The 27,924-nt window shown below is 40.6% G+C and overlaps 1 protein-coding gene across 7 annotated transcripts in view; it reads left to right on the forward strand.

The window, feature by feature from the left end:
* Positions 1 to 27,924, forward strand: part of usp48 (ubiquitin specific peptidase 48) — a 139,063-nt gene that overhangs the window by 100,431 nt on the left and 10,708 nt on the right. The window contains exons 15-23 of one of the 7 annotated variants that reach the window (XM_067970683.1): positions 2,685 to 2,759; positions 5,233 to 5,357; positions 7,906 to 8,028; positions 13,481 to 13,542; positions 17,792 to 17,902; positions 21,670 to 21,803; positions 23,237 to 23,343; positions 25,762 to 25,866; positions 27,458 to 27,622. In XM_067970683.1, the coding sequence (XP_067826784.1) occupies positions 2,685 to 2,759; positions 5,233 to 5,357; positions 7,906 to 8,028; positions 13,481 to 13,542; positions 17,792 to 17,902; positions 21,670 to 21,803; positions 23,237 to 23,343; positions 25,762 to 25,866; positions 27,458 to 27,622 (1,007 nt within the window). Of the gene's footprint in view, positions 1 to 2,684; positions 2,760 to 5,232; positions 5,358 to 7,905; positions 8,029 to 13,480; positions 13,543 to 16,320; positions 16,538 to 17,791; positions 17,903 to 21,669; positions 21,804 to 23,236; positions 23,344 to 25,761; positions 25,867 to 27,457; positions 27,623 to 27,924 lie in introns of those variants that run through there. The other 6 variants (XR_010958245.1, XR_010958246.1, XM_067970684.1 and 3 more) reach the window with 6 other exon arrangements.

Consider the following 27,924-nt stretch of genomic DNA (forward strand, 5'->3'; position numbering starts at 1 on the left):
CCCAATGCTTTTGTAGGGTGATCTTTATTTTTAATAAGGTGCATCCTCCACACACCACAATCCCAGGGCTCCATTTGGGGATATAGTTTTGGGAACACTGATGTTGGCTTCAGTTCAAAGCGAGCTGGTGCAGGTCCTGGAGATCTTTCCAGTGTAAGAGACCATGTGCAGCATTGCATATCTGAAAGCTGGTGACATCTTCATGTATGAGTTCAGCAAGTAGCTTCCCAGGGCTAGTAGGTTGTACTCCTATGGTGTGCGCAGAATGTATAGCATTCCAAGAATGACAGCCCTAAGCAACAGGATGCCTGTGTGAAGGAGACCGTGGGCAGGATTTCTGCATGAACACCAGTCGATTCTCTGTTTCAGAAGAGCCTTGATATTTTTCAGTACAACGACAAGAGTTGAACAGAGTGCAGAAGGCCATTTGATTAAAATTACAGCACTTTGGCACAAATATTTTGAGACCTTGGGAAAGGTGCTTGCATTTATGTAGCACTTTGTCACATCAGTATCTCGGAACTCTTTCACACAAAGAATTTCTGTTGGAAGGCAGTGACTTATGTAAACATGAAGGGCACTGTTACTCCATTATTTAAGACTGGTGGGAGAGATACCAGGAAATTACAGCCCTATTAGTCTAATGTCTGAGGGGAAGTTACTAGAATCTGTTATTAGGGACAGAGTGAGTGAGCCTTTGGACAAATATGAGCTGATCAGAGAGAGCCAGCATGGATTTGTAAAGGGTAAGTCATGTCTGACAAACCTAGTTGAATTTTTTGAAGGTGTAACTTACGTGGTAGATAAGGGAGTGTTTGTGGATGTTATTTATATGGACTTCCAGCAGGCATTCAATAAGGTTCCACAGAAGAGACTTAACAAAAATAAAAGCGCATGGAATTGGGACAACCTATTGACATGGGTAGGCAATTAATTAGAAGGTAGGAGACAGAGAGTAGGGATAATGGGTAGGATGCGACTAGTGGTGCTTCTCAGAGATCTGTACTGGGGCTTCAGGGTTTTACTATATTTATAAATGACTTGGATGAATGAATAGGGAGCCGTATATCTACATTTGTTGATGACACTAAGTTAGGTGGCACAGTAAATACTGTAGATGGGAGCAGAAGGTTACAAAGGGACATTGATAGATTAAGTGAATCATTCTTGTATCTCTCCTCTGGACCTTTTCCAAGGTCACTACATTCCCACCATGTGGTGGTGGGGCGGGGTGCTGAGATTGATGGATTTTTGTTAGGCAAGGCTGTTAAGGGTTTCAGAACCATGGTGGGTATATGGAGTTAAGATACAGATCAGCCATGATCCAGTTGAATGGCGGAACAGGCTCGAGGGGCTGAATGGCCGACTCCATTAATCTGGTTTTTTTTGGTGGTATTGGTTGAGGAGGAATGGTGGGAAGGCACTGGGAGAACTCCCTGCTTTTCTTTGAATAGTGTCATGGGTTATTTATCATCCACCTGAACAGGCAGACAGAGCCTCTGAAGGACGGCACCTTTGACAGTGTAGCACTCCCTCAGTACTGTACTGGAGTGTCAGCCTAGATTATGTGCTAGTGTGGGGCTCAAACACCCAACCTCTAATGCTGAGGTAAGGTGCTCCCAACTGATCCAAGCTGACATGAATAAATGCTAGGTGACGTTTCTTCCCCATGGGAGGACTGCAATTCTTGTAAGTTGACATATGTAAGTTGAACTTCCTTCAAAGAATGAGAAAGAACATATTCCATGATAGGTAATCGATGTTCTTTTGAACTATGCCATGCTACATAATGGGCCGGATCTTGCTGTAAAAATAAAGGCGTGTTAACGACGCACGCCATTATTAATGCGCAAATTGACCAGCAAATTCAGGAATTAAGAGATGCTGTGAGTGGCGAATCTCCAGAACTTGCTGATCGATTTACGCTGCCCCGTCGTTTGCTTCGCACAAATGGCATCTCACCCTTAGCGTCCAAGTTATTTTTAAGAACTTGATGAATTTGCACATTAATTGCCCATTAAACTTGCTGCAGAAAGTTAGGGCTGGAACTTAACAGCGTAAGTACCTTTTTAATGACGTGATAATTGTTAATGCAAGGAGCTACACTGTTGGTCCCGGATGTCCCGTTGCCCTCATCGCACCCACCGTTATCAACTCGCAATTCCAGTAAGTCATGACGCAAAAAACTTTCAAGCTGAAGGTTGCAGGAAAAAGTCTAACCAATGGCAAGATGCCCCACTCCAGCAAGATTTGGCCCAGTAAATTAATACAGCTTGTATCCAAAAAAGACTTTCAATTGCCAATAAATATTTTGTTGAAAGTTCTAGTGTTTTCTCTTGGATCAAAAAAATTCAAAGAGGCAGCTATGTGATTGTCTTCAAGGATCTCTGTGACATGTACGATAAATATTGGTCTTATTAACAGAATATCAATGCACCAAAACTTGGTCCACTGATTTGGGAAGTGTCTATTTGAATTCTAAAGATAGCTTGTGTTGGCTCACTTGCAACTCATTTTAGATCTCTCTGGGTATGTTTTTACCCTCTATGTGTTGTACTGCTCAGTAAAAAGCTATCCCATTTAATGTATACCCATTGTGTATATTTAGCGTAATTTGACATTTATTTTTATTGTGAATGTTTTATGCTTTGGGGAAATTAATCCAACATTGTAATTTGTTGAAGGGGACGACGAGATAACAGGAGAAAAAGATGATGATGAAGACCTGAACTTCAATGAAGACCTTGTCTGTCCACATGGTAAGTATGAGATGTTTAATGATGTGAAATTCCTTCTGTTTTTCTCTTTAATTAACTAGCTAGTAAAAAAATAGTATTTTGAGAAATTGCACATTTACACAATTTCATTAGATCATAATTACATTATGTTGCTTTTCATTGAAAGATATTTTGGGCTCCAGTGGTGCAGTGCCACCTCCATGTTGATATGAACATGTTTCAGGTTGCTCACTGATTATGTTTCAGGGATCACTGAAGCCAAGTTGTGTGCAAGTCTCTTCAAGAGACCATCTTGCCTGACATTTGAGTATGAACTAAGCATAGTGTAGCTTCAGCTAGATGCAGAGCTGCATTTTAGAAGTGCCTAGGTGTCCCACTTAACCTGCTGAGGATGTCGCATACTTGCATTTCATGGTTCTTACTGTTGGAGCAGATGTACCTTACCACGCTCTTGTAACATTAAACTAGCCAGCTGGGGAACAGACTTGCACACACGCACAGTAATCCCTTGTCACTGACCTCTGTTACCTGCGGTGATGTGCAGTTGGCAATCTGCAAGCTGTTCAAGGCATTTGAGTGTAGACCAGTAGTTGCAGCTTAAGTGTCCTTTATTTTAAATTTTCCAGTGGCCGTGGAGTCGAAGCTTACACAAGTGAAAAGGGTTGAATTATTTAGGTTCATTATTATTATTTTGACACTTGGAAGACTAAATAAGATGTCTCACCTTTGTCATTGACTGACATTAGGTTGCACAAGTCCCTGCAAAAGATGTGTATTCTACTAAGGAAAACTATATAAACTGGACTGGAAGATAATTCTGTTACATTTGTGGGTTTATCACACAAGAGTATCACTTCACTTTTGTTTTCAAAATAAAGTTAATCTGGACCCCCTGAATTACAAAGTAAAAACATTCTGATGTAATTTTTGAAGTTAATAAAGGAGGTCACTATTAAAATAGGAAATTGGAGCGAGTTTTTTCTTTCACTTGTAAACAAAAGGTCATGCATGTTGTAGCATTGCCACTAGCCTCTGTTAATGTACTTGTATAATCGAATAGGATGAAATGTGATATTAGTAAACATATTCCTTAGTAAATGAGTAATTTAGTCTGTAATACTGGAAAAACACTAGGGGTAATTTTCTGACTTGGCACTCCCAGCAGTGAGCCTCGCCCATGTCTGTAACGCTGGCATGCTGCACACAATTTTTCGACTGTTAACTTAAATGCTTGGAACATCATGCGCTAGAATTTACATGATTTTCCAATCATTTAAATTAATGGCTGAATGTGTGTATGAATTTCCGATAAATATTTCAGTAAGTCAAAGCTCCCCGCTGGGAGTGCAAAGTTGGAATATTGCCCCTATTTGCCCCGACAATTGTAAGTTACTCCTCCATAAAGGCTAACGGGGTTTGGGATTTTCAATATTAAATATTCTACTCAACTAATAATTTCAAAAATATGACGTAACGACCCCTTACTTTTCAGGAGCTAATCAGATTGAATGCTCAATTTCCTTTCTGTGGCAACTTGCATTCGTTTTCAGTCACATGGCAAGTAGCTGCTTCGATGAATTAGATTACTGGTGTGCCTGACATGAGATGAAACCTGAAATGGCAGACGTCTGTGGGAAAGAAATTAATTAACTAATCTGCTGCTGTTTCCAGTGAGCAATCTTTGGAAATTTATACAGATGGTGCAGGGGCAGTATTTTATTCTGAAAGTACTCTATTGTGCACACCTGTTTAATGTTATATTGAGATGAAAGATTTAAGTTAAAACTGATCTTTAAATCGACCACACACATTGAAATACTTATTGCATTCTAACTCGGAAAGTCGAGTCTAAAATTGAAAGGTAGACAGAGTTGCACATTGAAGGTTTATGTATTGTTAACTATTTTAGAATTTAATTACTGGGTTTATTTCACCATATGGAAGTCCACTAAAAATGTGACGGCAAATTGTAAGAATCCATTATTAGGAATTGTACATTTCTCAGTCCGATTCAAAGTGCAAAATATGACGGATAAACATGCAAGTTAAAACTTCTATGCATCAGAGTAAGAATCTAAGAAATGTAAAATTTCCATTTTGTCCAAGGACAATTTTTTCACTCAAAGGGTGGTGAGTGTCTGGAACGAGCTGCCAGAGGCAGTAGTAGAGGCGGGTACAATTTTGTCTTTTAAAAAGCATTTGGACAGTTACATGGGTAAGATGGGTATAGAGGGATATGGGCCAAGTGCAGGCAATTGGGACTAGCTTAGTGGTATAAACTGGGCGACATGGACATGTTGGGCCGAAGGGCCTGTTTCCATGTTGTAACTTCTATGATTCTATGATTCTATGACCTGTAGGTGAAGCTCCTTTACCTGCTGCCCAGGGAACACCTGAAACTAGGGAGGACTTTGAGGATCAAAAATATGTCGCTGTGTTTGTAATTTAGCTGGATAAACTAAAAGATTTAACCATTCTCACATCTTTTCAACAGGGGACTTATGCACATCTGAAACGGAAAGAAGGCTCGTGTCTGATGAAACGTGGCATCGACTAAAGGCTTATTTCCCAAAATCACCTGAGTTCCCACATTATCACTCACCTTGTGTACAGTGTCAGGTAATAGCAATACTTGATTTAAAAAGAGAATAAACTTCAGTCTGAATATGATAAATGGTATTGCAAAATGATTTTAGTTTCTTGCGTACTTACTCGGAAGAGGACAACAAAATGAATCAACCATGTTCGACAGGAAGTGCTTTCACTTCATTTGCTTCATTCAGATTGCCATCCACAAGCAATCCTCTGCTTTGGGAATGCTCTGAACTGGATTTGCCAGTGTTCAGACAGCCCCAACAGGTAGATGAACCAGTACTGATATACATTCACTTGCTTTTTCTTGCATAGTGTAACAGATGTACACAGTTAGCACCTATAAGCTTACAGACATTGAAAATGGATACTTTCACTAATCGTGCACAGTAACAGGAGGAAGCCATTCTGCCTCTCGAGCCTGCTCTAATTTTGTTAGTCCTGGTAGCTCTAATTTTGTTAGTCCTGGTAGCTCTACCTCTAATCCCAATTTCTTGCCCCCCTCCATATCCTTTAATAACCTTACTTCTCACTAAGTATATCATAGTATGATACGGCACAAAAGGAGGCTATTCGGCGGTTGTGCTCTTTGAAAGAGCTATTCAATTAGTCCCACTCTCCTGCTTTTTCCCCATAGCCCAATAAATTTTTTCCCTTCAAGTATTTATCCAATTCCCTTTTGAAAGTTATTATTGAATCTGCTTCCACCACCCTTTCAGGCAGCACATTGCAGATCATTACAACTCGCTGCGTTAAAAAAAATGCTTCCTCATGTCCCCTCTGGCTCTTTTGCTGATCACCTTAAATCTGTGTCCTCTGGTTATCAACCCTTCTGCCACTGAAAACAGTTTCACTTTAGTTAATCTATCAAAACCGTTCATGATTTTCAACACCACCATCAAATCTCCTTTTAATCTCTGTTCTAAGGAGAACAACCCCAGCTTCTTCAGTCTCTCCACATAACTGAAGTCCCTCATCCCTGGTACCATTCTAGTAAATCTCTTCTGCACCCTTTCTAAGGCCTTGACATCCTTCCTAAAGTGTGGTGCCCAGAATTGAACACAGTACTCCAGCTGAGGCTTAACCAGTGTTTTATAAAGGTTTAGCATAACTTCCCTGCGTTTTGTGCTCTGTGCCTCTATTAATAAAGCCCAGGATGCATTTTTAACATCCTTCTCAACTTGTCCTGCCACCTTCAAAGATTTGTGTAATACACTCCCAGGTCTGTGTTCCTGCACCCCCTTTAAAATTGTACCATTTAGTTTATATTGCCTCTCCTCATTCTTCCTACCAAAAATGCACCACTTCACACTTCTCTGTGTTAAATTTCATCTGCTATGTGTCTGCCCATTTCACCAGCCTGTTTATGTCCTCCTGAAGTCTGTTACTATATTGCTGTTTATGGGAGCTTACTTTGCCCAAATTTGCTGCCGCGTTTCCTACATTACAACAGTGACTACAATTCAAAAGTATTTCATTGATTGCAAAGCGCTTTGGGACGTCCTGAGGTTGTGAAAGGTGCTATAGAAATGCAAGTCTTTCTTTACCCTTTCACTGGCCTTCAGGGACAGTGCATTCCACACCCTCTCAACCCTTTTGTGTGAAGAACTTTTTCCTGAATCTGCTTTTGACCAGTTTAGTTCTGTTAAGATTATTTTCCCTTGTTCTGGGTTACCCTACTAGAGGGAAGAATCTTTCCCAAGCTACCATGTCAATTTCCTTCATTATTTTTAAATACTTCCAACAATATAATACGAGTTTGCACAGTCTCTCATCATAATTAGCGTAGTTATACAATCATCCTATATTTAAATATTTTATATCTTTGGTGCCACTATGGTCACTTGTTCTTTGCTAATTGTATTTTTTGCAGTGAATAATGTATAATAAAATCTTACAGTTTTTAATCTTTTGGGATTAGTTGTGTGGCAGTGAGCTTCATATAGTTGCAGATCATACAATCATAAAATTATGCAGCACAGAAGGAGGCCATTTGGCCCATCATGCCTGTGCCAGCTTTTTGAACGAGCTATCCAATTAGACCCACTCCCCTGCTATTTCCCCATAGCCCTGCAATTTTTTTCCTTTTCGAGTATTTATCCAATTCCCCTTTTGAAAGTTACTATTGAATCTGCTTGCATTACCCTTTCAGGCAGTACATGCCAGATCATAACTTGCTGCATAAAAAAAAGTCTCCTTATCTCCCCCCTGGTTCTTTTGCCAATTATCTTAAATAAGTGTCCTCCGGTTACTGATCCTCCTGCCAATAGGAACAGTTTCTCTTTGTTTACTCTATCAAAACTCCTCATAATTTTGAACACTTTTATTAAATCTTCCTTTAGCCTTCTCTACTCTAAGGTGAACAATCCCAGCTTCTCTAGCTTCTCCACATAAATGGAGTCCCTCATCCCTGGTACCATTCTAGTAAATCTCCTCTGCATCCTCTCCAAGGCCTTGAAGTCCTTTCTAAAATGCTCAGAATTGGACACGTTACTGCAGCTGAGACCTAACCAGTGATTTATAAAGGTTTAGCTTAACTTCCTCTGTCTAACTGCAAGCTTTTTTTGTGGAGAAGGTATTAGAAAAGGAGGGCGAAGAAAACGAAACCCTGAGCAAGATGATGGCAAATGAGCAGAAATCAGCACTTCTATGTCTTTTTCAAGATAAAAACAGACCGCTGCTAATCAAATGGCCTGAGGTGAGAGGGCTTGACAAGCTGTTCCTGTTTGTTATTAATTATTCAATCGTGAAAACAAATGAAGATCATGCATATTTCTGTTTCTACTGTATCTGGCATGAGAAATATTAGGACAAATCTCAATTGTGCAACTACAGTTGGATGCCAGTGTGAGAAATAATTCATGTTAAATGGGTAATTTTTTTCTCCATGTAACAGAAGTACTCAACAGGGATTCTTGACTGTTGCAACCATGTAAAACACGGTCTAAAGGCGTATGAAAAGCTATTTTACATGTTAAATACTTGAATTTATATAGCACCGTATCACGTTAATCTCTAAGCACTTCACGGAATGAACTAGTTTTGAAGTGCAGTGAGTTGTGCTGTTTATTCGACTGCCTCTGCTATTTTACACTCGCAGTGTCCCACAAACAGCAGTGGGATGAATGACCAGTTTATCTGCTGCTTCATGGCATGGTTTGAGGCTGGAATGTTGGCCAGGCTACATGTTGAACTTCTCAATCTTCAAATAGTACTATGTTGACCTTTGACATTCACCTAAGCTTGGTTTACCATCATCCACAGGATGTCCCCTCTCACAATGCAGCATTCCATCAGCACTGCACTGGGGTGTTAGCCTAGAGTTGGGCTAGGTTGGGGAGGGAATTTCCTCACTGTTTTCAGCACACTCGTAATGTATAAGTGGCGCTTTGTTCTGGGCCGGAAAATTGGGTGGAAGTTGTTTCTGTCAATTTTCGCCATTAAAATGCTTCCCCGAGTTCCCTCACACACTTTTTGTACCTTCCCATGATCCGCCCGCAGATTCCTCACTGGCCTCGATTGCATCTGTCAGAGTGTGAACCAGTGGCGTAGCAGCTGACAGTTTCCTGGGTTTGTACTGCTGATACACTCTGGGTATGTTAGACTGAGATATGAGGTGCAGCACGTGTCAGGATCAGCTGATCAAGGTAGATGTGAGAAGTTTGTGTGCATGAAGCGTCTGGACAATTTGAACACTGATTTCTACCACTGGAGAACACGTTTTTTGGTGGGACTTTTGACTGCAAATACCTACACTTGCTTCTGACTGCTTCTCACAGGGTCAGCCCACAAGAAAATTTTCGGACCCCACAGTCCGCAGTCATGGCTTCTCAAGAGCTGGTATGGCATTCCCTATGAGCCATTATCGTGAAGGAGGAGAAACAACACAGGATGGAGCAAAAGAGTGTCTGGCACCATTCTCAACAAATAGGCAATAGGGCATCTCTGAAACCTGCCGCAGGAAGACCTCTGCCTGCACTACTCTCTGTCTCTCTGTGGCTATGACAGTGGCCACCACCCTCAACATCAGTGGCTCAGGGCCATTTCAGGCTGCTTTTGGGATCTATGTGATATGAGCCAGGGTGCATTATGTGCGTGCATTTGTCAGGTTACTGACTCCCTTTGTAGGAGAGGGACAATTCGTCACCTTTGTAATTACAGCAAGACAGCAGCGAGTTAGGGTCATAGTTTTATGAGTGACCATAAATGCAAGTTAGGGGCAGAGAAGCTCTACAACGGGGCACATGCTTCTACGAAACTGGTCATCGAGGGGTGTTAAAAGGACTCTTTCACTGCCTGACTGGTCAGGAGAACACTGCAGTATAATCTAGAATACTTATAGTCTGCTGTATCCTTAGTAACTTCGCAGTTCAGGAACTTTTTGGCGAGGAAGCTCTTGTTGCATTGGATGCAGAACTACATGGAGTAGGCGATCATGATGAGCACTCAAAGGAGTCCTCAGTGACTGCTGTAAGGGGCATCAGAACCCAGATCATCTCTGAACTCTTCTCATCTGAAGCACAGTCCACCTTTGACATCACAGTGTGACTTCCTTCTTCCCCACTTGCAAAGAAAGGGACATTCCCTCAAAACACTAGCCACATGAAAAAAATACCAACCCTCTGTACCTACATGACAGTGCCAGTAATCATCACCTGAGTGAATAAGTCAGCACCAAATGCATGCATCCTTTCCTGTATGACTGTAACATCCATGCATAACAAAGGGCCACACCAGTACACAATCTATTTTAATACAATAATTGCAAACTGCACACAATCACCCTCCTCTTTGCTAACATCGTGCTCTCCCTGGGTATCTACATGTGCCTTTCTATCACCTATTCTAATGCTCCTTCCAAGTGCGACCAGAGGGTCAGATTTGCAGGAGGTGATTGGTTACGCATGCTGTGCAGAAGAATCACGGGACTGAGGTGGTCCTGGTCACATATCAGCTTGCTCCTGGGCAGCTTGATCTTCTTCATTCTCTCAATCATAATCATCCTCATCTTCCTTCTCTGCTGCCCGTTGCTGTGATTTGCAGAAAAGGAGGGTGGAAGCTAAGAACAGGTGAGCATTGCCCCTTTGGGACTAAGGAGACAGAGAGGAGGGTGGAAGGTTGTGGCTGCGCGGTGCTTCACGGGGATGACAGGGCGATAGTGTAGGTGCTCAGTCAGTAACCTGGAGCCAGGAAGATGCCATTGACCTAGCCATCTCCTGTTGGCATGATTGATATTTCAGAGTGGCTTGGTGGCCCCCACACCCAGGAGTCTCTCTCACTTGCCTTCACTCGCTTCCAGGAGAGCTTGAAGGTCTGAATGAGTGAAGTTCTGGCAAGCGTTGAGTGCTTCCCCAAAGATTCTATGGCCTTCTCAAAAGGAGTGAGCTATTTAATGTTTGGGAAGCCCTGCCTGAGGTGGGCATTGTGCAATAATTTGTCCTGCAAGAATAAAGAGTAAATGAGGGTAAGGCTAGCAGTTGTGTGTGTGCCAAGTGCCATAGAGGAGCTCAATTAAGAGATGAGAGTATGAGGCTGTTAGTGGAGGAAGGGGTTTTAGGGTTGTGTGAGGGGAGCTTGGTTGGCCATAGTGCAAGATGACAAGTTAGAGCCCCTCTTAACCAGATAGAATTGTGAAGGATTAGTTTAGGTTTAAGAGGGTGGATTATGCTGGTGCCAAGGATAAGCAAGGAATCAATGGCAGAGGTGTCCAGTGTGTTACCTTACCTGCCCTGCGGAGGATGTGGAACCATTTGCAGCACTGTTCTGCAGCCCTGTGGGCAAGAGTTACCTCCCTCCTGTTGGCATGATTGATATTTCAGAGTGGCTTGGTGGCCCCCACACCCAGGAGTCTCTCTCACTTGCCTTCACTCGCTTCCAGGAGAGCTTGAAGGTCTGAATGAGTGAAGTTCTGCGTTCTTCTCTGGCTTGGTGCCATGCCTGTTGCCGTCTTGATGCTGGTTTTGCTGATGATGTCATACTTCTCAAAAATATTCAGAAGACAAATGGTGAAGTTGTCTTGAGAGTGAAATGAGAAAGCCCAGCACTGTGCTTAGCTGTTTGCTACCGAAGTGCGTAGGCTGAGCAGTGTTTTTAAACGCTCAAGGATAAAGGATATGAGTTTCCATGCAGTGTAGCTAATTACACCCATTTTAAACAGGTTTTATGCCACTGCCCACTATGCAAACGAGCAGACCCAGGAAACCTGTGTGTAGCTCCCTCTACAGGCCACTGGTGGGCACAACATTTTTTAAAAGGTGCAACAGTGGCGTAATTTACTTCAAGGAAATTCCCCCTCATTGCATTCAAACTGTGGTATGGGGCTCAAACCCTCCTCTTTTTAATCCAGAGGTGAGAGTGCTACCAAGTGAGCCTAACAGTTGCACCATTTTTCCTTAAAATGGAAAGGAAAACCTAGGAGTGTTTTATCTCCTGTCTTCCCCCCCCCCCCCCACCCCACCAACCAAAATCCTACTTGTGAAATATGTCTTTAAATATACTAACTTCGCTGCTTGGCTAACTCTATATTGGTGTGCAACCTGCCACCTAGTGTGACGTGCCAACTTCCACCTTAGTTAGTGGAGTTACTGCAGGATGTGCCCAAGACCTGTGTCATTGGACCAGCTTCTGGCGTGTGAAGAAACTCAATATGGGCCTCTGTGGGAGGAAAAACAATGCATAAAATTAACAATGCAGCAAATTTACACATTTATTTAGAGAGAGAATACTTCATACTGAAGATACCCTCCCCCAAGCTCATTACCTTTCCTTGAATGAGGAAGACTTCAAGCGAACGGTATATTAGAATGAAGGGTTACTTTGTGTATGTATATGAGCAGGTCTAGCAACCTATTCAATGGATGCACAGTAATCTGGGAAATGTTAGTCCTTTGCCAGATACTAGATGCTAGCAAATACAGGGTGTATAATTGGTTGAGGTAAAATAGAGCTCATCACCTGATAGGCTTGAAAAGATTTATGAAGAATGATAATGAAAGTTGAGTTGTTTCTCTTTGGAGAAGCAGGGATTACAAGGCGACTTGAATTTTACACGGTGATTTGAATTTTTGAAGATTACAAAGAGGATTGATGAAGTTGATCCAGTCAGGTTGCACGTTGTGATTTCGAACTCAAATATCAGGGAGCACAAGTTTAAAAATTAATTTGGAATAAGAGGAGTCTGGTAGCACTTTATTTGAACAAAGGATAATGTGACTAAATTACCAGAGCTGATTATTGAAGTGAATAAAATAAATGAGGTTGAGGCAACTAGATGTATATCTGGAGAGAGGGGGGAATAGGGCAATAAGTGAGAGGCAGGTAAGTAGCTGATATAGATGGAGAAAAGGACAAGTTTCTTCAGCTAGGTTGTCTCTTCCTGTTCCTAAAAGCTCTTAATATTTATGAATGTGCAAGATAGTTCCTTCAGTTTATTAATTGGTTATTTTTCTGAAATCATTCAAAATTAGCACATTTCTGGAATCTGTATTTCTCTAATGAAAAGAAAAAAAATGTGCTCACTCTATTTACTGAATGGGGGGGTGGAGCGCGGTATTCTATGATTTAGCAGCACTGTGAAGAGGAAGCCTCGGGTTTGACAAAAGTGGTGGGGGTGTGGGAGGGTGGAATGTGGGGTTTAGCTCACAGGTGGATTGCTATGAAAAAAACGTACAATAGCTGGTCCGTCAACGGTGAACAGGGTTGACAGAAAATTGCTTGTTCCTAGGCTACCTGATATTCTTGTATTGATAGTTTGGTGGAGCACAAGAGCATCCTGCAGGACATGGCTCTGACTTTTCCTCTTGCGAAGAAGCATTGGCCTCTGCTTGTCACCACCCACTATGGCACAGTGATTGAGTATCCATAATATGGAGAACTGACTTAACACTCTGCTCAACCAGGATAACAGCAGGCTTCCAAGGAACAATAGAAATATTGTCAATAACATTGGTTGCAGTATATTACCAAAGAAAATTAACAGTTTTGGTATTTAAATATTTAGGACTGCTATGACAGTACAAAAGTTTTTATTGAAATACAGCCTCATTTCTCATGCATTTCAGAATATACGGGAAACTGCTTTGAATGACTGACTGATTAATTCCATAATCATGTAGGTTTTTTTTTACAGTTCCTTAATATATGTTTTCCAGGAGACTGATGTTCTGTACGTTGTTTCCCAGTTTTTTGTTGAAGAATGGAAAAAGTTTATCAGGTGACTTTTTGTTTAATTTTTATATAATTTCTGCTGTATTGTTTAGTTATACTTTGGCTGTTCCAAAGAGATCAAGTAAAACTAAACTGTGTTGTGTGCATTTTTGGGAGGGGGGAAAAGAATCTTAGTTTTTGGCTTTGGTTATTGGTTGGGTATAATTTGTTCTTTGGTCTTACTGTGAAAATGGTTTTTCCATTCATCAGCTCCACATACAAACAGCATTTAGAGTCACAAAGGGGTAATAAGCACCACTTCACCCCGGCCCTTGCTGCATATTGGGCTTGTTCTAGCATTGCACCTCAGTACTTTTTCTCCTATTTTCAGCAACAGTGCATTCTCGTTTATTACACCAAGAAAAAGTTGTCCAACTCTTCTGTGGTTAAATTATGTTAATTGCCATTATTCTTTGGAAAACTTTTCAAAGATTGCAGTCTGTTCTAAGGTGTTCAAGTTTTACACAGTTATTGCTGCAGACTTCTGATTTTTGGAACACGTTTTATTTCTCAAGTTTTTTTGGTCAGTATACTTTCCCCAGTCAGCTTGTTGGCCTCCATTAATGCTGGCAAATTCCAGCCTTGTACGTGTTCCCATACGCTCTCTCTGATGACAACTGGTCCTCGCATTGTCTCCCAACACTGTTTGATTTCCAGAAGAGTGCAGTGTTGTTCAGGCTAAATCCCAACAAGTCTAATTAGGAATTGCTTAAAGTACCATTTAAAAATCCACAATGTGGAATCCAGCTCAGGATCCATATGTTACATAGAGTATGTCATCACCCATGTCTGTGATTCCGTCTAGACCTTCAGTCCCATTCTAAGCAAATATTTCTTCTACTCTTAACTAGTATAGCAGTTATGTGTTTGCTGGAAATCTGATCCACACAATCCACTAGACTGGATAAAATCTAAAATGTAATCTTTCCCAAGGCACTTCAATTTTGTATTTGGTTCTCCAGCTCTTAACTAACTGTGTCTATAATACCTGGTTACATTTACGTGCCTCTCAATCTTGCAAAAACTTGGATCCCTCCAAGGAAAACAAATTCAGTACTGTGCATCTCCCCTCACAACTAAGCCTTTTAATGCCCAGAATCATTATAGTCACTCTTCCATGAACCCTGTCCAGGTCAGATGAACCTTTTGAAGATAGAGGGGCCACATTTCCTCACCCATTCTGTTAAGCTCCTGCCGTAACTCTGGCCGGAGTCTGGCAGAACGGCGCTGAGCCCAGAATGGCTGAGTCCCTACCCAAGATGGGAAATATCGTTGGGCTTTGTAAGGGGCAGAGCCTCTGTCTCCTTACAAAGCCAACCATGTCAGAGGTGGCATGACCGGGGGCTTCCTAAACTGGGGATTGCTGTTTCCCCAGCAAGGAAAGTGGCCTGAAGCCCCAAAGATGGGGAATTTATGAAAGGGGCTGCAAATAGGATCTTTGGGGGGGTTTTAGGGGGTGGATAGCTGGTTGGCACTGGAATTTCTGACAGAATGAGGCAAGCAGATGCCCATTATGGTGTGGGCAGTTGCCGGCCCCATGCTAATGAGGTGTCCTCTCACTGATCCCACAAATTACAGCGGAGTCAATGCTGGAGGGCACTGCCGGGATTGCGGCCCAAGAGTGCCCCTAATTGCTCAGTGTTCTAAATCCGGTCTCAATGATCTACATTTAACCTTAAAATAAGTTGCTTCAACTTGACTTCAAATGACGCATCAGTCCTTAATCAGGTTTGTTGTTGTAGCTTAATGTTGATTGTTGACTATTTGGTGAACCTTAATTATTTTTCAAGAGCTTGAAGTGAAACTTAATTAAATGCCTTCTAAAAATTCAATTCTATCAATTGTTGACCCTACCCACGAATTTAATTACCTAATCCAAGAATTCCACTAATTTGTGGGGCATGGCCAATTGCTTCTAAACTCATGTTGACTAATACTTAGAGCCTCTGAAATCTATTGATTAAACAGCAGTATTCATAAAATACTAGTGCTTTTTCCCTACTTTGGACGTTCGGCTGATTGACCTGTAATTCCCAGGATTATGTCATTCCATCTTTGAACATGGGTATAACTTTTACTATTTTCTAGTCTTGCATCTCCTGTCTTTAATGAAGCTCCTAAAAATAGGAACTAGAGCATTGCTTGCTTCCTTGAAGATTTTTAGCTGTCAAAGCATGTATTTTATTGACCTTTACATACATTATATAGGTTCCCGTAACAAAATGAAGCAAACTGAAATTTGTTAAGTCTTCATTATTGTACAATGGTGTGAATACATAGACTATTTCCTGACCCTTTATTACATTTCTACTCAAGAGTTATCGAATTTTCAAAACCACTTCATCGTCTACTGAAACATAGTACAATGCATGTGGTTGTGTTCTTTCGCTGGTTGGATCAACCAAGGAAGATTTAAGCTCCCTCATACTCACAGAGAGGCAACATCATGCATACCTTACTTCCAGGATAGCTATACGGACTAATCTGTGTGCTTACACAAAGATCTGACAGTTTGAGGTGATAGTGTTCCTGTGCCCCATGCTGGATTCCAAATTAAATCCCAGACCATCTTGACTCCATTTTATGTGGGGCTTTAGTATAACTTATTTGTATGTGGAGTTAGAATGAAAGGCATATTATTAAAATTATATGCAATAGGTATATTGTCTCTTTTTTTTGACGGTAGTTCACTTCCACATACAAAGCTTCCTCATTTGCCTCTGTGTAACTCGGTACACTGGAAAGTTTCCTGTTTTTGTGTTCAATTCCTCACTACATCAATTAGGTTTCCTTGCTGCCGCTTCTTTTGAAAAGAACTATATTACAGTTCCAGAACATGCCCCTATATGCAGCAGGGGTGGAGAAGGACTGTGTGACCAGTATGGCACCAAAACGTTAATGGGACAGTGTTGCTGTGCTTTTACCTCCATTTGGATGATGGACAATTCATTTGTATGTGGAGGTTGAGCTACCTTCAAAGAATGAGGAAGACAATATTTATGGTAAGCAGTCTTAACACTTTGGATAACTTAATATACATAGTTAATTAATATGCAAGTACATTTGCAACCAAAGTCAGTTGACCACTGTAGCACTGAGAAGCGTTAATTGGTAACCAAGTCCTATCACCTAGTATTTCCACAGTCTTTTCACTTCGTAAATTTCATTAGGGCCGGTGTACATTGTTTTATGGTGGAACCGTCAGTAAATAATTAGTCCAATACATCAATGAAAATGTACATTCAACACTCATTAGATTGCTGCAGTTAAATGCTGCATGTGGATTTATATAATGGTAGTAATTGATTATTCCAGTGTAACATTTAGTAGGCCAACATTTTTTTTGCTTCTCCCACTCCCCCATTAATGACCCAGTATGTTATAGAGAATGGTTAATCTGTGCATTTTATAAAATTCTGTCTAAAATGAATTCATATGTTACAACATGAGTTAGATTGGAAAAATACTAGTCTTAAGCTCAAGAGGTAATGGTGTTTAGCATTAAGCAGAGATGCCAACATGAAAATGTCAAATGCTAAGATTGTCATTTCCACCTGCCACCCCAAGAAGCAGGGGGTGGGGGTTACAGGAGGGGTAGAGGGACAAACACCACATTGGAGTAGTTCATGGGAACTGAGAAATGTCATGCAAATAAACAATTGTTTTGTGCACTGTTGGCTTTGTTTGCTTTGATCTAAGTCTGGCATGATAGATTAGTTGAAATTTTTGACGGGTGACTGCTTGGTTGTGGGGTGGGAAGGCCAACTCCAGGTCGAACAGAATGTCGTGGTTGAATACCATCGAGCTTAACCTGAGGCAACAGCGGGGGAATGTTGATGGAGTTTGTGCCAGAGATACATTGCTGTTAGTGAGAGCTGAACAGAATGGCTTCAGTTTTGCCAGTGTTGAGTCGTAATGAAGTTATGGCTCAGCTAGACTGGCAAGTGGATAGTGCAGCAACAGCCCTGGCATCAGTGGTGATGCTACATAGAATGGGGGGTTATCAACAAAGCCATATCAATGCACAAAAACGCAAAGCAATGTCTTTGACAATAAGGTGCATGCCCTAAGGCAGATCAAATCACTTAGGGGTGCAGTCTGAACGTAAGCCTTGAAGTAATGTCTCAAGTTTAAGAATCTTTTAATTGAGGGGAAATGATCTCACTCTGAAAGCAGAAAGTTGTACTACAATGTAGAATGTGTTACATTGTTATAAATCCCTCCCCTGTGCTTTCATTTGGTTCTGTTTGCTGAAGGAAGCCAACGAAATGCAGTCCTGTATCATCTGTGGGCAACAATGCACTTCTCTGTCCGCACGGAGGTCTCATGTTTACAGCAGAATCGATGACCAAAGAGGATTCGAAACAGTGAGTCTTATTCCATCGTTTTTATAACATGTGCCTGCAGAGGTACAAACATTTAATTCCTTTTGGGAAGCTCATTAAGTTATGATTCCAATCTATTTAAGTATTATTTTCTTCGTAAATATGTGTTTCATTGAAAACTGATAAATTAGGACAATGAGCAGTATCTCCTCACTTGTTCAATCTCCATGCCATCACATGGAGGAGAATCTCAAGCAGGCTGGAATACAAAGGGGAGAAAGTTATGCTTCAGTTGTATAGAACCTCGGTCAGACCCCATCTGGAGTACTGCATTCAGTTTTGGGCACTACACCTCAGGAAGGATATATTGGCCTTGGAGGGGGTGCAATGCAGATTCACCAGAATGATACCAGGACTTAGAGGGTTAATTTAGGACAGGTTGCATAAACTTGGCTTGTAATTCCTTGAGTTTAGAAGATTATGGGGTGCTCTGATTGAGATGTTTAAAATGTTAAAAGGATGTGATAGGGTAGATACAGAGAAATAATTTCCTCTGGTGGAGGAATCAAGAACAGGGGAGCTAATCTTAAAATTAGAGCTAGGCCATTCAGGAGCAAAATCAGGAAGCACTTTTTCTCACAAAAGGTAGTAGAAATCTGGAATTCTCTCCCGCAAAAGGCTGTGGATGCTGGGTCACTTGGAGCTTTCAAGACTGAGATAGATAGATTTTTGTTGGCTAAGGGTATCAAGGGATATGGAGCAAAGGCTGGTAAATGGAGTTGAGGTGCAGATCAGCCATGATCTAATTGAATGGCGGAGCAGGCTCAAAGAGCTGAATGGCCTGCTCCTGTTCCTCTGTTCTGGGGATCTTCATCCACTCCAGGCTTTGTCCTGAGCTGCAGTTAGTTCTTTTTTCCTCCTTGGCAGGAATCCTAGATATTCATACTTCCCTTCCACTATAAGTCAATAATTTAATCATAAGCAGGTCCAACAGTTGTTGTGCCCAGTCTTTTCTGAAAGATATATGTAATTTTAAGTTTTCATAATCAGCTTCATTGTCCTCAGCTAATACATACCATACCTCCGAATCGACCCACTCCCTTAACATGATCAATTCAGTTCCAGTTGACTTGTCTTCATTCTCTGATCAATGTAAGTCCCAGTTTTGAAGTTTCTTGTGAATGGCACAGATCCCCCTGAATTACTGATTCCAATGACACCTCCTTGTATTGTCCTGCATTGTTAAATCCTTTTAGCTGATTCCAGATGGGTAGCACAAGCAGCCCTACAATTGGTCCTAAAGCCACAGGGTTAGGGTGGGTTCCTGCTTTCAATCACTATCCAGTAACCTTTGGTGGATATGTGTGTATGTGAGCAATGGATGAAGATGGGATCTGGCTTGACTGATGCCCATGTCAAATAGTGTGAGCATGCATTGTCAAGGCTTGCACATGAATAACAGCCACTATAATGAAGAATCAGAGAGACTCGTGGACTTGTACTGTAGCAGAGTTGAGACTCGAGTGTTATATATTACAGGTCAGCACAAAATATTCTCTTAGGTTCAGGGTCACCAATCTTGCCCCTAACCACGTCTCCAACAATCAGAAATATACCTTTACTGTCCAGAATCTAGTCATGATAACATGACCAGAGGACCGTAACATTGAGAGCCCTCGTTGTGTACAGCATACGGTATTCTCACACGTTCCTGTGTGGCTTTCTTCTGTTTTCTTGGAAGGCAGGTTGAGAAGCCCTCTAACGAAATGAGGCTAATTCTAAACCAAGGGACTGCTTTGTTTTCCATGCAATATACAAACGAACAGAAAAAGTTTTCAGTGAAATTCAAGTCCAATTCATGTTGCTCCTTTTAACATCAAAAATAATAAATTAGGTGACCTTGGCCTCTAATACAAGCCATCTTCACTTTTACAGGTCAATACTCACTGAACAGACTGGGTCCAACCTTGGGTAGAGATCTTTCCCTCTGACTGTTTCCACTCCAAACCTCTGCTCACTATCTGTTCAAGCTAGACAGAAAAAGAAAGACTTGACCTCTGACCTCCCTCAGCTCTGTTGGGGATTGGCTAGTTGAGCTGCCAATCAGAACTACAACTACTGTCCTGCCCTGGCAGCCACCACCTGGGCTCAAATGAATACGGCCTTTCCAACATTATTATATGTGTGATTGTTACTAGAATATATTAACAAACCTCACCGTCTCAAGTTGGTATGGTATGTGAGAAACACAATTCTACCAGCCACTTCAACTAGTTCTGGGCCAAATATGCTTTCCCAGCTAGCTCGTATGTTGTGTGGATTTAATCTCTTATGTGCTGAATTTAGCAACATCTTGATATAAAAATTCCTCTTAGACCAAATGTCAAAAATCTTGGGATGACGGGAAAAAGTGTTATCAAAAGAGGAAAAAGAACAAATTGTTTCAGGATTTAGGACAGTAACCTTCAACAGCCTCATGATTTCCTAGAAGGGAAAGGTTCTGTGTGTGTCTCATCCCACCCCCATCCACTTCCCCTAGTAACAAGGATCCTTCACTGGGCTCCTTGTGGCAGCAGCCTGCAACAGTGATTATTTCTTATCTGTACAATTTCCACAGCTGAGACATTATCCTATGGACAAAGTATTCCCGTCTAGGTGACCGTCCTCCATATCGCTGTATCAGAGCCTCAAGCTAAGGCCTTGAGGTATCTTTCTCTTGTCTCAGGCAGTAGGTGCATTCAGTTTTCTCCTAGAGCTGGGAATATTTCTACAGTGTTTACTAGTCTCGGCCCACATGCAGAGAGTTCCTCTGTACCTCGAGTATTTTATGTGTTTTTGACCAAATTTTCTTTCTTGACGGAATTGTTGTGCTCCAAACAATTCTGGAGGTGTAGATCCTTAGAGACACACACTTGTGTTTCTCTACTATTTTAGTATATTTCCTTGTATGTCGAGGTTGAACTAATGATGATGGATGTTACTTCCTGTAGTTGGCCTTCCTCAGCTTTTGTAAAGTTCAATCTGTACATGCAAAGTTACATCCCAGTCCATCCCTTGTTTTCTCTCTCTGACTTGACATGTCTTAGAGCTGTGTTTTGTTTCATTTAAGGTTAGTGGTTTTTCATACCAATTTAATGATCAAAATGTTTAAGTGCTCTTGCAAAGAACTGGAGGCCTGCCTCAGATTGAGGCCATGATGCCATGGACCTTCAACTTATTGTGCATATTTTTAAAGGGATAGTGAATCTGGTGATGTTCACCATGCAGTGATGGCAGTTCTAATTTGTATGTGGCAGCTGTACTTCTTTCAAAGAATGAGAAACATTCCACCTACAGCAAGCAATCCATTACTTTGCCTGCTTTGTTATTTTAATAATGTATCCGGTGCACTAATTTCTTTTGGGAGGAGATAACCTCCCAAAAGAAATTCATAATATTGTGGGGAAAAGTGACATACATATTCAAGGAGTAAGATTGGAGAAGACTGAACAAATAGATCTGGACAGATCAAATTACTTCTGTCCATCCATGTGACCTGGTTTCCACAATCTATCAGGATAAGGAGGAATTAGCACCTTCATGTGAATAGCTGTTTTATCTAGTGTTCTGCTATTTTGGCTCAAAAGTCTCATAGTATTTTAGCAATTTTAGGAGTGGCAAACGCGCAGCATTTTTCCTGCACCCCTCTTAGATTTTGGGTATTTGTACGAAATTTTGAGGTGAATCCTGTCTAATGCCTGATTTTCAGTTTTGTTCTTTTGGATAAACATTCTTTCAAAATTCAATAACCTGTATCTTCCTTTGCACAGTGTAGCTCTTATATGGCCAAATGAATGGGAAATCATCCACAAATTATTTGTTGTTGATAACACAATTAAAGTTATTCAACTGCTGAACACTGGAGAGACCGGCACTGTACATGTGGAATATAGCACCAGTCCTGGTAAGAAGATTTTCCTGCAGGAGTGTGGGCAAGAAAAAGTCTTTTTAGTGTGTCTAATTAACGTTAATTGCGGAAAAATTACATTCTAACTTCAGAGGTCTGTGCTTTCTCTAGTCCCTATTTTTGTAAAGAATTTTCAACGCTAGTCACAAACATGCTGTTAATCTGAACATATCCCTCATCATTGCACTTGTTGTAGCCACACTGATGCAACCCGTGTTTAAAACCTGTGGTGCAAGTGATGTAACGTTTGAAGTTTTGCTCATGTTCCAATAGCGTACAGCAGAGTGTCTGTCTACACAGCAAGTCAATAGGTGGTATGCTGTCTGTTCTTGTACACAGTCAGAGAGCCATCTTCAACTGTGCTATCTGCAGAGTAATGCATAAATCAAAAAAAATCTGCCTTTCTCACACTTACAGGTACAATCTCGATTAGCCACACCCTGTTAACTATATAGAAGTTGAAACTGGCTAATATTCTGCAAGGAAAAAAACATGTTAATTTTTCACAATGCAGCTATGCATATTTTCATAGTGATATTCCCACATGCTAGGTTCATTAAATTGTAGCACATAAAAAAAATTGATGAGATTCCTTGTTGTTCATCTTACCAAAGCAGCAAAGTAATTCATCCTTGGTTACATGCCAAATGGAATTTTGCCACTGTTATTAAACAAGCTACATGAAACTCAGCTACTGCTGTAAATTATCTTTTGTTGCCACTATATTTTAAATAACTCATTTTTGTTTCTGGCCTTCTATTACAAGAATTTTAAAATAATACCAAGTGGAGTCAAATTGAGGCATGCTCTCGAACATTAATTATAAGTCAACCTAATCTTGCAAATAATGGCCTAGAAGTTTTGGCTGCACAGCGCCCATTTTTAGGCCCTAGTAAGGCGGGCAGGAAGCGCATGCAAGTTACTTGTCGGAAGTGCGCCGCCCGCCATATTGGGAAAGGACAAAAAAATCAGTCTGCCGTGCCCGTGCAAATAAGGGGCCTAACGCCTGTTTGAGGCCCAGTCTGCAAGATTGCTTTGCCCTGGGGCAGCCGGCGCCAGTACTAGCTGCACTCAGTAAAGCCAGTCCTTGGGATCATCTGTTACTAACAAGGTGAATTGAAATGTACTTAGCTGAATGTGGAGCCGGGAGGAACTCTTCTCCCGATCCCATATATAAAGAATAAGGGCCTTGGTCTCCCAGCCGGCTATATCTTGTTTTGGTTTTGCTGAAAATGCATAACCATTGAAAAAGCTGTAAACCAAGGATTGGGTGTGTGCGAATGGTAGGATCAGCCAAAGGGACAGGACCAAAAATGACCTCTGGAGCCCATGAAACTTCGGATCACCCCTGCTCTTGATATCGATGAAAGCCAAAATGTATTTTTCAAAGTGAAAAGTCACAAACTTTTCATTTGCTTTTTAACGTGTAGATCTTTGTGGCGAGTGTCGAGAGGGCTTGCTCTGTCAACAGCAGCGGGATTTAAGAGAGTATACACAGGCCACTATCTATATCCGCAAAGTGGTGGAGAATATAAAGGTAAGAATTTTTTCTAAATTGTATTCCTGAGAGGCCGTCTTGTAATTTAATTAATGGAGTCTAACTAAAAGCAGCTTTGTCAAAATTGTATCCTGTGTAAGATTTCCATTCATCATTCTAGCTAATCCTATACTGCTCAAAATTTCAAACATTATCATTTAATAAAATATAATTTCTAGCTGCTTTAATATAGTATATTGTTAAATCACAATATCTTTGTAAATTGCAGTGCGTGCATGCATGTTTGTATTGCTACTATGCAGAAATTAATAAATTCATACTGATATTGCACTAAGGGTTTATTTTAACAAAGCTAAATTGTGCACTGCCAAAACAATAAATACATTAAATAAGTATGTATATATCTATACATATATATATATCTATAATCTATATATAATATGTGTGTGTGTGTACATTGAACCTAAGCCCATGTAACATAGAAGCAACGAAGTTGTGCACATATTTGCCAAATTGGGTCTATAAATTATATTAAGGAGCATATAAAGACAATTTCATACAAGGGCCTGTTTATACAATGGAATTGATCGGAAATGTCAGGACTTAATTCTAAATTAGAGTTTTGGGAGTATTTTTTAAATAAAAGTATTTGTGTACATAGTTGCTTCTAGAGAGACAGGCTGCTGCACGTCAGAATTTAGTACTGTGGCCTAACATGCCATTGCTGAAGATTTATTGTGACAGAGCTAGGCACCTGTCAGAGAGATGCTTGAGCTGTAGAAATTAGAATGATATTTCTGAATGCTGCCATTTTGTTGCAGAAATAGGATTTAGGAATCTGTTGAATATTCTGTCTCATCTGCATCTAATTGATACTGCAGCATCTAGACTGAGTTAGCAGATATATATGCCTGAGTGTGTATGAAATAGGTGGTGCTGTGTTGGGGAAAACATTCCTTGACAATTAGATATAATGAGTGATGACTATTGCTTTCAGATTTTAATTAAAGGAGAAGGCAGTTTAATTTTTTTCTTAAAAAAAATGTTTTCAAATCTGACCATTACTGCTGTGTACGTGATCAATACAATTGCAAAAGTTCACTTCCATAGGCAAGCCCTGATTCCCCATGAATCAGAATGTCAGCTTGTACACAAATTATTGTGGGATAGCTACTATTGCCAGATCACCCTAATCTTTTTGACTGATGCACAGGCTAAAACTACTTTATAAAGAAATTCAGTTAACAGAAATAAGATTTAAAAAGCAGATTTCAATTAGAGTACAATGCGTCACCTAATTCAATTTTTCAACAGATGTAAGCCCTTTTTATGTAGAATGGAGTGTTTAGAAGTGATAGCACCTTTTGTTAGAGAATAGGAGTGTAACTAAAAGATGGAAGCCTGTTAGTAATTTAAATTGGGTGCTGATTTAAATTCAGATAAAGCATTGAACTGGGCACACCAAACTATAAATATAAATATTTAATATGCTGTCACCATGAATATTGGCAATTTGTAATCATGTTTTTTGTTCTATTGCAAACAATTTTTGCTTTTGTTCTTTCCCCTCCTTCCCTCCCTCCCCCCCACCACCCCCCCCCAAAAAAAACTCATTTGTCACCAATGGGCCTGCCAGCTGCCCCCATCTGAGACCTTGGGCAGGTGACTTGTTCCCAAGCCCACTTGAGCTACTTATTCAGCATTGCTGTGCAAGATTGATGTACTCTGTGCTGTGAACCTTTCCGAAATAGATTGTCAAAGCACAATGTCAGGATTGCGAAGGATAGTTTCTGTATCCTAGTCAGTGGCATGGGTGGTCAGTGTCCTTAAATCCTCTGCCACCAGTTTTAATTGGAGGTTGCTTTTGAATTTTATAAGATTTATTGTGTAACTTCACATTGTACTTTCTAAAAACTCATCTGAGGATGCACGTTTCCTGTCTATAGTGAGTTGTAATGCAGTAAAAAAGCTTTGTTTTTTTTTTAAAAAAGCTGTCTAATAACCTGGGCTTCCAATTTCCACTTATTATGGTACAAAATTGATGCTCCTAGACTGGATGAGAAATATAGATGATGGAATTGATAAAAATAAAGACTATAAATTAATTAATGGGAATTGCTGACTTTATCGACCATTGTTCCACAACTTAAATAGTTTAAGAACATCAGAATCCTACACTTGAAAAGACATATCCTCTGCAGTTTGAGGTTTTTAAAAATGGAACTGATCACTAATACATAGTATAATACTGAAGTGCATTGAACAATTTGAGGGAATGTTAAAATTCTAGTGAGCAATGTCAAGATGACGTTCACAGAATGATAGAACTACCAGTTGTGACGTATTTAAAGCAGAATAACTGCATTGTGTGATTGACAGAAAAGTATAAGGGTTTATCTTGAAGTAATTTAGTTATATAATTAGTTCATATTACATGATCATTGCGTTATTTCTCAGGTGATGAAAGAAGGTGCACCAGAGCTAAATCTGAGTGGTTCTGAGGCTGAGGAAGAGAGAGAGGAATGCAAGGTAGAAGGAGAGAAGGATCCCGACTTTAACCAGGTAGTATGACCTTTGATTCCGTTTAAAGTGGTACCTTACAAAAGAGTGGTCGCAAGGCATCTCATTGAGTTTAGCATAGCTTATATTTTGAACTTAGATAATTGGCCTCATCTGGGACTTACAGCTGCAAGTCTTAGATTTTTGAAATAAATTTCTTTTAAATTCGCACGATAGGACTCCATATGGTTTGCGTAACAATTGACTAATACACTCGGGGCTAACATCAGGGCTCGAGGGCATTGCAAACCCATTTACTGTATCACTGTAAATTGCACAGAGGACAGTCAAAAATAGGAAGTTTCTGTTTTTATTTAAGTAATTCAAAATTCAAGTACAAAGAGATGGAATTATTCCTCCCCATATTCCATGCGCAGTAATAGGATGGCACTAACTGGTTATAATGCATAAGGTCATTTTCTAAATGTCAAATTAGTACATCACACATTTGCAACTATGTAAATTATTTTGAATTTGTATTCCCAAGTAGCATGGATAAGGTAAATCATTCAACTGGAACATCAGAGGGACACTTTTTTTAAGAGAATTGTTTGACTGCAGTATGTGATCATCCTTTACTACATCTTAGATCACCTCGTCAGGGTCACCTTGAGATTATTTTCTCACTGACCGCCAGTTACACTAGGTTGTACTACTGCAAAGGATTAAATTTGCTAAGAATCTTTTGTGTTTTTGTTTACCAGGTGTTAGCTTAGAGTTTGGCTTCTCTGCCACTGATAATTTGCACGTGGTTCTCGTGCACCCTCCATATATTCTTGAGCAAACTGGTTCTCTCCTAACAAGGTGGGCACATGACTGTTAAAAGAATTGTGTGTTTCCCTCCATCTCATGGCTGGCTCTGGGAGACAATCCCTCAATGTACTGGGTTTCCAAGTGAACATGCAGTCACAGCCTTTTCACGACATCTCCTTCATAGGAACCTGGTTCCAGGTCGTACTGGGCAAACTCTACCTGCCACAGGGCAGTTTACATGATTCAGTCTTGCTGGTGATCAGGTTAATTAGCAAGATCACAGCCAAAAACCAAGCTCTGTGTGGTCCCATGATGCGCTTGACAATCCAGATCTCCAAAGACACTTTGCCTCTTTCTCTGACTGTTAATGTCTCCCTTTCAGGCTAGGGTGAGACAGGTGGCCACGAGGCCTATAAATAAAAAGCTGCAGATGCTGGAAATCTGGAATAAAAACAGAAAATGCTGGTAACTACTCAGCATATCAATCAGCGACTGTGGCGAGAACAGACACGTTAATGTTTCAAGTACAATTTTTCATCAGAGCTGCAAAAAAATTATAGATGAACAGCCTTTAAAAAGGAACAGAACAAAGGAAAGAGGAAGGGAGGAAAAAGCACACAGACAGAGGGGTCCTTGGGATTCAGAGTAAGCTAGACCATAGCTGACAACTGAACAACTCGTGGTTTAGCCTTTACATTGAATTAAGTAGTGATGTCATCTGCAGACTATGTCCTTGAAATGTTATACTCCGTGTTCTATACTGATTGGACTTGCATAGAAATGAATGGGTAAAGTTTTGGGTTTTTTCCACAACAGTTGACATCAAACCTTCTGCTTTCAGAGTAACGGAGCGAAGCGGCGGAAGCTGACGCACCCTTGTATTGGCGGTGGTAACAGCAGTGCGTACTATAAACAAGGAATTCGACGGAGTACACGGCATCGAGTTCGTGGAGAAAAGGAGCTTATCGTGTCAGCCAATCAAACTCTCAAAGAGTTGAAAATACAGGTAAAACATGAAATTATAAAAGAGTTGCCTGCTTTTAAACCCCTGTGTGCATCAGCTTTCTGCGATCGGATATATGCTAGCTGATCTCCTGTGGCATATGGTAAACCATGTGGTAGGAAATTTTATAAGGACAGGCGTTATACAGTGTGCCCACGTATTATTCTGCTGATAACATTGAGCTTTGTGTAGCACAGAGTGTGCTCTTATAGGTAGAAGGATATAATTCTGTAAAGTTTAATCAAGTATTTTCAAAAGTTTTTTTGGAAAATTAGAGATACTGATTCTAAGTGGAGGAGAGATAC

This window comes from Heptranchias perlo, chromosome 32 (assembly GCF_035084215.1).
Source record: "Heptranchias perlo isolate sHepPer1 chromosome 32, sHepPer1.hap1, whole genome shotgun sequence".
Classification (NCBI taxonomy): Eukaryota; Metazoa; Chordata; class Chondrichthyes; order Hexanchiformes; family Hexanchidae; genus Heptranchias; species Heptranchias perlo.